Source organism: Salmo salar, chromosome ssa16, assembly GCF_905237065.1.
Source record: "Salmo salar chromosome ssa16, Ssal_v3.1, whole genome shotgun sequence".
NCBI lineage: Eukaryota > Metazoa > Chordata > Actinopteri > Salmoniformes > Salmonidae > Salmo > Salmo salar.
Genome location: NC_059457.1, coordinates 76,719,901 through 76,730,657, shown reverse-complemented (window position 1 = coordinate 76,730,657; position 10,757 = coordinate 76,719,901). Strand labels below are relative to the sequence as shown.

Here is a 10,757-nt window from a genome sequence, read left to right as displayed (position 1 = left end):
TACAGCTCCTGCTGTCTCTAGAGAGTTGAAAACAGCAGGCCTGGGACAGGTAGCACATCCGGTGAACAGGTCAGGTTTCCATAGCCGCAGGCAGAACAGTTGAAACTGGAGCAGCAGCACGGCCAGGTGGACTGGGGACAGCAAGGAGTCATCATGCCAGGTAGTCATGCCAGAACCCCCAGGGGGCTGTTGGGGATTCTGGAGGACTGGAGTTGAGAAAGTTAGGCTACCATATTTTCCTGTGAACCCGAGGGGCTAAAATGATCTCCTGTGTCATGACAAGCCCTTTCCTCTAGGAAAAGCCTCATAAGCAGATGTTTATGTCCTGTAAGAATGTAATGATATTGCTGTTTTATTGCAGTGGCCTATATATTCTACCCAGCAGGAAATGCATTAGCCAAGTAGCTACTGTTTTGTTGCTATGCCAATGCTTGTGAAATGTCTACCTCTTTACCAAACTGGTCTTTAGAGAGAGTGTGTGGGAGGGACAGAGCTAGTATAACAGAAAGACCAAGGCATTATCACATTTTATAGGTGTGTTTAGTAGTTGTTTGTCAGGGTTTGCAAAGGCCCAAGTACAGTAACACTTACTATCCTCATGTAATTCCTATTTAATCATGTGTGGATTTTAATATAGCTGAAGGATAGTGCTTTATCCTCTGTTGTAGTTGGTTGCCAGGCTCCAATGAGACTGTGTATGATTGGTCACGGATATGGTGATGAAACCCAGACAGGGACGAAACAGGTCTGGAGAACTCTACAGTCAGATGCACAGGAAGCTACTGGGTTTAACGTATGGCTTCCACCGCCATCACTCTTCTCCTCTCATCCCTCTATAGTCTATTCTATATCCTCCTGCATCATTCCACTCTCCTCCCAATCCTCCCATTTTATCTGTCTATTCCTCGCTATTGCTGCCATCACTCCCTCCTCTTCTCATGTCTGAATTCTGAATTCTCCCCCTCCTTCCATCACTCCATTCCATCCATAGCCCTCCTCCTCCCCAATCCCTCCTTTTACCACTCACCTGCTTTCTTATCTCTCTATTCCATCCATCACCTTCTTCCTCTCCTTTCTCTATTCCCCCCTCTTCCACACCTCCGTTTCTCAGCTCCATCTGAGAGGAAACAAAACAACTGTCTCCCAGGACAGTGTGCCCCAGAGCTTATTTCCTACATCTGGATTTCTCAAACCAGCCCAACTGTGATGCTGTTGACACACTCGTTCTGTGTGCACCTGCACGCGCCGTGTGCCAATGCGCTTTAAATACCTAGTGTGGCATGACCTTCATATTTCATGTCAGTCACACAACAGAGACCCCTTTTGCTACATACATACAAACGTTCACACAACATCCTCTCAACGTTACCTCAGCTTATGGGCATCGCTGGGGTTGGTTGGAGCTGGCCTGGCGACCTGGCAAAAGTAACACCTGCGATGCGTGTAATTGGTCTTAGAGCGATATGAGGGTTTTTATGTTAGTCTGTCGCAGTGCCACTGCTAACGCTAGTGTTTTTGGCCTCAAAGGTTAATGTGTGTGTGTGTTTATCACAAAAGGAGCTGGCCAGGGATTTAGCACCAGCCTGTCTCTAAGGATTTACAGCCTGTGAGAGGTAGTTAGTGGAATTCAATAGGGGTCGACCACAAAGAGAGTATAGGCTACAGTAGCAAACCGATTCAGTGAGAAAGAGGTGGTTATATTACATGTAAAAGTCAACACATTTATTATTACAGCTATGTTTATTACCCTTTACTAAGTCAGTTGACTGAGAACACATTGATTCGTGGGAGATATGGGGAGAGTTGTGGCTGAGATTCTCCAAATAGCTTTGGAGAACCATATTATTTATAGAAGTTTCTAGAGAACTAGATAAAAGGAGAATAATTTCAATTGTCTTTTTGCTGTTCTCTATAAATAGCTTTGCAGAACCATATCATTTCTAGAAGTTTCTAGGGAACTAGATAAAAGGAGAATCATTTCTACTATTTTTGTTTTTTGCTCTTGTATTTCCTAGAAGACAGAAATCCTAAAAGTGAGGGAGCCTTTGGTTTATGTCTGAGTGTTCTCTGTCATCTTCCTCTTTCAACTGACTGATAACCCTCCATATTGTATTATGTGTGTGTGTGTGTGTGTGTGTGTGTGTGTGTGTGTGCGTGTGTGTGTGTGTGTGTGTGTGTGTGTGTGCTTGTGCATGTTTATATTGTGTGTGTGTCGTCCCTGCACAATGTCTCGTTAGCTAGCAGGCTTTGGAGAAGAGTTGTGTTTAAAAGCATTATCACATTGGAAGCTACGGGCCCCCAGTGCTACGGACCAATCCGTCTCATTGCCAAGTCCAAACTATTGCTGAGGGAGTCTCTGTGTTTATACAGCATAACTGGCTGACTGGAAGCCCGGCCGTCCAACTACAGACATGTTTAAAGATGATGCTTATTTGACCAGCTCTATGGATTAATATACTGTATATACCATTAGGTGTAAATGTTTGAAAAGGACATACATTCAAAGGAATCTTGTGTTGGATACTGGAACATCTGGGGTTGTGTATTGAGAAGGAAGGAATGTGTGCGTTGGGGGCCGGGTGGAAAAGGAACATACCGAAGAGGATAGTTGTAGACATGTAGTTCATCACATGATCTTCATTCATAATGGCCAATCATTTCTTCATTTAAGATGGCCAATAAGGCATCATTTCATATACACATCCGCAGTCCACCCATTTCCCAAATGTATAAGGTGAACACTCCCTTTATCGCTGTTGTGGCACCTGACTCTGACAGCAACTCACTGCTTACAGGCACTGCTCCCACTTCCCCTCTCTGAGTGTACTTCCCCTTTAAGACCCAGCATCTGTTAGGAAGCCCCTGCACTCAGCTCCTCTCTGCCTCACCACAAGGTCTTTCTGAGGGGCCGCAGGACAGTTCTCTGTAGCGTTGGCTAGATTCACCACAGGGAGTGTGTGTAGTGTGGCAAGTCATTTAGAGAGTGTGGAAGGTCACAGAGGAGAACGGGTGTTATTTGGGATCTAAAGGGTGTTGATATTAGCAATACCTGTCTGTGGCATACACCTGTTCTCTAATCAAATGATGATAAGGCGTTTCTCCTTCACAGGGAACCGACGACTGAATCTCTTGTCCTGCAAAGGTGAGCTTTGTCTTCAACACCATTTTCTTGTAATGGACATATGAATCAAGATATATGAATCACATGAGCATTTAGGGTTCTTCAACTTCTGAGGAGTTGGAGCTCAGTTAAAAGTAGACTTGACTAAACCTTAATTATAATTATAAAATTACTGTAAAATGAAAATGTACATTTGCCTTTTTTACTGTAAAATGATCAAAAGTAAATGAGTATTTTGTTATAGGAGGATTTTCTAATAGGAGAAACACGGTTACATCCGGCTGTAACCCAGTGTTTCGTAATCCTGGTCCTGTTTTAGCACTACACACCTGATTCAAACGATCAACTCATCATCAAGCTTTGATGATTTTAATCAGGTGTGTTAGTGCTAAGGCATAAACTAAAATGTCACTCCTTTGGATCCACAGGACCAGGATTAAGAAACACTCCTCTCTAACCTACCATTTCTCTGAGCAATGCATCTTATTCAGGGGTGGGCAACTCCAGTCCTCGGGGGTCGGAGTAGTGTCACACTTTATCCACATCCCTAGCAAACACAGCTGATTTAAACTCATTCCATTCTAAAGTGAAGATCATGATTAGGTGATTATTGGAGTCAGGTGTGTTAGATGGGGCTGGGGCAAAAGTGTGACACCAATCAGGCCCCCGAGGACTGGAGTTGCCCATCCCTGATCTAAATGAACACTCCATTTTGAAAGAATGGAAGCCATTCATTTAACCCCTTTGTAAAGGGTTGACAAGATGTAACGGGTTAACAAGGGAGCACAGGTTATGCGTTAGTCCATGGGAGAATCCTGTATGTTACAGTTCAGCCATAAACGGACATTAACCCACCTGTGTCTCTTACAAGGACATCTGTTACCACGCCACTGTCAAACTGCATGGAGTCTTTCTCTGTCTGTGTTCTAAAGCAGTTTTTTACTGGTTCCTTTAAGACAAGGAGTCAAAAGGTTGGCTTTGTACAAATCAAATGAAATGTTATTGGTCACATACACGTGGTTAGCAGATGTTATTGCGAGTGTAGCGAAATGCTTCTACATCCGACAGTGTAGCAGTATCTAACAAGTAATATCTAACACATTCCACAACAAAACCTAATACACACAATCTAGTAAAGGAATGGGATGAGAATATATCAGTATAAAATATATGGATGAGCAGTGACAGAGCGGGTAAGATGCAATAGATAGTAAAGAATAGATAGTGAAGGATACAGTATATACATATGAGATGAGTAATGCGAGATATGTAAACATTCTTAAAGGGGCATTATTAAAGTGACTAGTAGTAATGATAATAGTATATGACATTAAGCAGATGCTTCTATCCAAAGCGACTTAGAGTCATGCATGTATACATATTACTCACGGGTCGTCCCGGGAATCAACATGTATTCAGGCATGTTGGTTTATTACCTTTAGGCACATTACAACACATCATTAAGAACAGCTTCAACTCGTAAAATAGGGCTACAGATGTAGGATCTTAATCTGAGCCAATTTTCTACAGCAGGAGGATAATCCTAAAGCAACAGGAAATGTGAATTATGTGGACTATAATTTCATGAAAAAATTAAATAATTGTAGAGGTTAGTATGTTTTTCGTTAGTATTTTATTAGGGTCCATGTTAGCTACAGCCAAAGCTGCAGCTACTCTTCCTGGGGTCCACACAAAACATAAAACATGACATAATACAGAACACCAACAGACAATTACAGCTGAAGGACAGAGCTACATAAAATTACAATACATAGCATTAATAGACAGGTACAGAGCTACATATTTAAAATAAGAATACACACTCATATTGTTATGCCTTAGCAATCCATGTACACACAATAGCGGCTACGCTGCAGTCATCCATTTTGTTACAGTTGCTTAATGTTACAACTGCAGCTCCTGATCCTAATCTCTCAGAACCAGTCGTTCTGTAAACACTAGCGAGAATCTCACAACATTAGAAACCATCCGTGTACAATATGAGTCATAGATGCTACTGAATGCAAGTGCAACGAAAAAACAACAATGGAAAAGCAACGTTTCTTCCACCTAAGGCTTCAACCACTGTTTTCACCATAGCAGCCGGGCCATTCAGCTCATAAATGAGCTACAAATGAAGTTTTCTCCCCTCTAAGGCTTCAATTTAATCCTTCACTTCAGCAATCGTGTTGGGGTTTTCTCCAGCTAAAGTTTCAATTTAGTCCTTCACTTTAGCTACATATGTGGTCTTTTTAGAGAGCCATCTGTTCAAATCTGTTCAAATCAAGTCTGGCATTTTAAAGTGGAAATTACATACTTTAGAAGCCGTTATAAACCTTGAATACACTAGAGGTTTGCATTTCCTGCTTTGCAAGAAAATTCTCAGCAAACAAAGCGTGATCAAATTAAGATCCTACATCTGTACATGAGGGTGTTACTCTATGTGAGACAATGTATCTCACATAGAAATGTGTCTAGGAACGCTTAGCTTTTTCCAGTGTGGTGTCACTTTCTACAACCCTGCATTAGTTGTGCTAGTCTAGATACTGAACCCTCAGCCAGCTGGGTCCACAAATTACAGAAGCATAAAAGAAGGTGTATAGTAACAAACCACAGAGTCTGACCTGATGGGGTCTGTTCAGTACACTCTTGGAAAAAAGGGTTCCAAAAGGGTTCTTTGGTTGTCCTCATAGGAGAACCCTTATTGGTTCCAGGGAGAAACCTTTTTGGTTCCACGTAGAACCCTTTTGGGTTCCATGTAGAACCCTCTGTGGAAAGGGTCCTACATGGAACTCAAAAGGGTTCTACCTGGAAGCAAAAGGGTTCTTCAAAGGGTTCTCCTATGGGGACAGTCCAATAACCCTTTTAGGTTCTAGACAGCACAGCTTACAAAACAAATACATTTAGATAGAAATATAATGGATATATTCTATATGACAAGCAATTGCATATAATCTATCAAAACATTCAGATAGAAATGTATTGCATATACAGTAATATAGGGCTTTCATTTAGTCAACTCTACCCCCCCCTCCAAATATGATTGCCTGTCATATACAGTAATATAGGGCTTTCATTGTGTCAACTCTACCCCCCCCCCCTCCAAATATGATTGCCTGTCATATACAGTAATATAGGGCTTTCATTTTGTCAACTCTACCCCCCCTCCAAATATGATTGCCTGTCATATACAGTAATATAGGGCTTTCATTTTGTGAACTCTACCCCCCCCAGTCGTTGTCCCTCTCTCTTCCTGCCTATTCAGACCAATGGCTTGATATTACATTTCCTTTGTGATCAATCTACGTGAACCACAGCAGTCTGCAGGAAGAAAACAAAGACACTCGTCTTTTAAACATTCCACTCTCTTACGCTGGGGCAATGGAGAGGAAACAGCAATCCTGCTGCCATGATGACTGTTGTAATTGTGTTTAAAGAGATAACATCTACGTGCATCTATCTACAAGTGGAGAGACAGAACACGAAGACACTGTGTTTTACCTAAATAGGCCATTTAACCAATAAACTAGGGTTATTCAGTTACAGACCCTCAAGCCCTGATGAACTGCTGGGAATCTTTTCTGCCTGATTTGTTGATCAATTAATACCATTGATACGTGATGCTAGAGATAGAGGCTATTTCAGGGGTCCAAGCCTGTCTTGCTTGACACACTGGGTTTACAGCATCATATGGTCTCTAGATTAGAGAGTAGTTTGAGTTTACATTTACATGTCGGTCATTTAGCCAACATTCTTATCCAGAGCGACTAACAGGCAGTTTGTTTTTGAGCTCTGAACATATCATGCTCCATGACCTCTGGTCTCACTGTATTCTGTCTGTCTGTCTTCACCCAGGCTTCCTGCAGTTTAATGGGAGCTGTGGAAGTCTCCGCAGCAGTGGGGGCGCAGGTCTGGCACACTAAGGACAACTGTGGAGGAACACAACCACCGCAGCCATGGATGACCTGGCCAATGACTCTGCTGTGCGGCCGCTGCTGTCGGAGGCACGTCTCATCTACGCCATCACCGTGCCCCTGTCCACCGCCATCATCCTGGCCAACCTGGTCATCATCCTGGGCATCTCCTGTAACCGTCAGCTCTACAACACCCCAAACTACTTCTTCCTGAGCCTGCTAGTGGCTGACCTGTGTACGGGCGTGGCCCTGCCGTTCATCCCCTGGATGGGACTCAACCGCCCGCTGAGTTTTAGTTCCTGTCTCCTGGTTCATATTTTTCCAAATTTCTTGTTTCTGGCGTTCCTCTTTAACCTGGTCATAGTTCATTATGAGAGGTACATGTGCATCGTGAGTCCGTTACATTATAGTAGCTTCTGGGTTCACCGCCGCTTCCCGCTGGCGCTGCTCGCCGTGTGGGCGCCGCCACTGCTCTACGCCTCCCTGCCCGCCTTCGGCTGGAACAACCGGGCCGGTCCAGGGTGGAACGGCTGCTGCTCGTTTAACGACACGGGTGCGCCGGTGAACTGTTCGACCGTGGTGGCAGCGGTAGCGGCGCCGGTCGGCTCCGAGTGCTGCTCTTACAGACGGGTCTTCCCCAACGCCTTCATCTACCTCGAGGTGTACGGGCTGCTGGCGCCTGCCATCCTGTCCATCGCGGGCATGACAGGACGTGTGCTGTGGATCACCCGGGGCCAGATGAAGGAAATCTGCCGGCTGCACCGCTCCGTGGCGACCAGGGGGGGCGGTCAGACCTCGGAACGGGAGCAGAGGCTCAACCTCCGCTACACGCGCTGCGTTGCCGCGGTGTCGCTGACCTTCCTGGCCTGCTGGGTGCCCTACATCATCTACATACACGTCTGCGTGGCGTTTCTGCTCAGCAAGGAGACGCGCGGGAACTCCACCACACACATCGTGCTGTCGTGCACGGGGATCGGGAGCATGGCAGTGATGCCGCTGGTCCTGGGGCTGGCCAACAGGCAGTATACGGACCCGGTGAGGAAACTCCTCCATAAACTCCGAGACAGATGGAGGAGGAGACAGGACTCTGAGGATATGGCTCTCTGAGTAGACAGGATAGGACTGCTCTCACTTTGGGGATGGACGTGTGGGATTATAAATGGGGATTATAGCATATGGATGATGAAGCATCCTCTACTCCTGGATGATGTTTGAGTGCAGTGGCGCCCCGAGTCTGTGGACCCTGGCTGTAAGGGAGAAGTTGCAGAAAGACCCCATTCGATGTGCAGGACTGGTAGGGTTGCCCCACCTCTCCCATGTCTGTCAACTTATAGTCACAGCATTGAAAGCATGTGTGACTCTTGCCATTGGGGCTATTGAGCATGTTATGTTTAAAGCCATCATGTGTACACTATTAGGGTAGTCATAATAAATTCAAAACAATCACTGTAAAAGTCACCAATCTTTTTATTTTTCGAGTCAAGTTGATTCAATCCATTAGAGATAAACATAATGTTATGATTTATCAACAGAGGCCTCGATTATGATGACCTGGACTCATTTGGATATGAAAGAGCAGATGGGTCGAATTAAGATGGATCTAATTGACTACTCCATCAATCACTACAGCATCTCATCTCCTCCCCCTCTCTTTCTCTCTCTCCCTCTTTCTTTCTCTCTCTCTCCCTCTTTCTCTCTCTCTCTCTCCCTCTTTCTCTCTCTCCCTCTTTCTTTCTCTCTCTCTCCCTCTCTCTCTCTCTCTCTTTCCCATCTCTCGCTCTCCCTCTCTCTCTCTCTTTCCCATCTCTCGCTCTCCCTCTCTCTCTCTCTTTCCCATCTCTCGCTCTCCCTCTCTCTCTCTCTTTCCCATCTCTCCCTCTCTCTCTCTTTCCCATCTCTCCCTCTCTCTCTCTTTCCCATCTCTCCCTCTCTCTCTCTTTCCCATCTCTCGCTCTCCCTCTCTCTCGCTCTCTTTTTCCCATCTCTCCCTCTCTCTCTCACTTCCCATCTCTCGCTCTCCCTCTCTCTCTCTCTTTCCCATCTCTCCCTCTCTCTCTCTCTTTCCCATCTCTCCCTCTCTCTCTCTCTTTCCCATCTCTCCCTCTCTCTCTCTCTTTCCCATCTCTCCCTCTCTCTCTCTCTTTCCCATCTCTCTCTCTCTCTTTCCCATCTCTCTCTCTCTCTCTCTCTCTCTCTCCTTTCTCTCACACACTTTCTCTCCCTCCCTAGTCTTTATCTGGTGTTGGTATGTGCTCTGAACAGGGGAGAGAGGGGTGTGCTCTGTGCTCCTCCGCAGTCCAAAATACATCTGGAACACAGGGGAGTGATTAGAACTCTGAGATTCTAACATTTAGATCACATTTGAAAAGAGCCAGACAGGAACTGAAGTTCTTTACGTTACACCATATCTGGGAAGATAATCATCTTTCCAAAATTGAAATGATCTTTCCAAAATTGAAGTGAAAACAAGAATGGTTCTTTCATTGTCTGCCTATTTGTAAGTCTGTATCAGTGTGCTAAGAATCCTTGAAGCAAGACTGTTTTATCTACTGATTTCTAATAGCCCTCAAACAGGGTTGGTCATATTCACAGTTTAATGTGCAAAGTTTATAACGCTACTTTATTGCCTACTCGGCAAATCAAGTATACATTTTCTATGTCTTTGTTGAAACTACAACTCGTGCATATGGGGAAAACAAGAGAACTTTAGTGTGACTATTCACACTAACTATTTGACATGTAGACATATTTTCAAATAGACTAGAGAGTGAGAGTTAAGTCCGGGTAAGAGGCAGCCATGTGTAACTATAAAAGGTCTGAATTTTTACATGACATTGAGAGAGACAGATTATTAACATGTGGTCAGAATTTTTTATGCACAATACTGTGTGTGTAAGCCTTTTTGTTAGTGTGTGTGTGTGTTGCATTTGACTGAGTGTGTGTGCAAGAAAGAGAGAGAGAGAGGGAGGAGTGATGGAGTGAAATATGGTAAGAGACCGGGCAGTCTCCCAGACATCCTGCTATCCATCATATCCCTATCTCATCATCAGCTGGTGTTCCCAACAAGCCTCTCTCTCTTTCTTTCTTTGTCTCTCTGTGTCTCTCTGTGTCTGTTAGTCTGTCTCTCTCTATGTGTGTCTCTGTGTGTGTGTGTGTGTGTCTCTCTCTGTGTGTCTCTCTCTCTCTGTGTGTGTGTCTCTCTCTCTCTGTCTCTGTGTCTGTCTGTCTCTCTGTGTGTCTCTCTCTGTGTGTGTGTCTCTCTCTCTCTGTATCGCTCTCTCTCTCTCTGTGTGTCTCTCTCTCTCTCTCTGTCTCTGTATGTGTGTCTCTCTCTCTCGGTCTCTCTGTGTCTCTCTCTCTCTCTGTGTGTGTGTGTGTCTCTCTCTCTCTGTTTCAGACTGTTCTGGATGGATGGAGATAAGAGAGCGAAAGAAAGAGAGAGAAACAGAGAGAGACACACACACACAGAGAGAGAGAGACACAGAGAGACCGAGAGAGAGAGACACACACAGACAGAGAGAGAGAGAGAGACACACACAGAGAGAGAGAGCGATACAGAGAGAGAGAGACACACACACAGAGAGAGACACACAGAGAGACAGAGACAGAGAGAGACTGTTCAGACTGTTCTCTGTCTCTGTGTCTGTCTGTCTCTCTGTGTGTCTCTCTCTGTGTGTGTGTCTCTCTCTCTCTGTATCGCTCTCTCTCTCTCTGTGTGTCTC

The 10,757-nt window shown here is 44.8% G+C and overlaps 1 protein-coding gene across 1 annotated transcript; it reads left to right on the top strand.

Moving 5' to 3' along the window:
• The first annotated feature begins 2,890 nt into the window (after positions 1-2,890).
• On the top strand, positions 2,891-8,489 carry LOC106575640 (G-protein coupled bile acid receptor 1-like). Its single transcript, XM_014152252.2, has 2 exons — positions 2,891-3,142; positions 6,977-8,489. The coding sequence occupies exon 2, from the start codon at positions 7,078-7,080 to the stop codon at positions 8,140-8,142; it is 1,065 nt and encodes a 354-aa protein (XP_014007727.1). The 5' UTR covers positions 2,891-3,142; positions 6,977-7,077; the 3' UTR covers positions 8,143-8,489.
• The last annotated feature ends 2,268 nt before the right edge of the window (positions 8,490-10,757 follow it).

Coding starts and splice junctions, on each gene's coding strand:
- LOC106575640 (XM_014152252.2), top strand. CDS start 7,078: ATGGATGACCTGGCCAATGACTCTGCTGTGCGGCCGCTGCTGTCGGAG.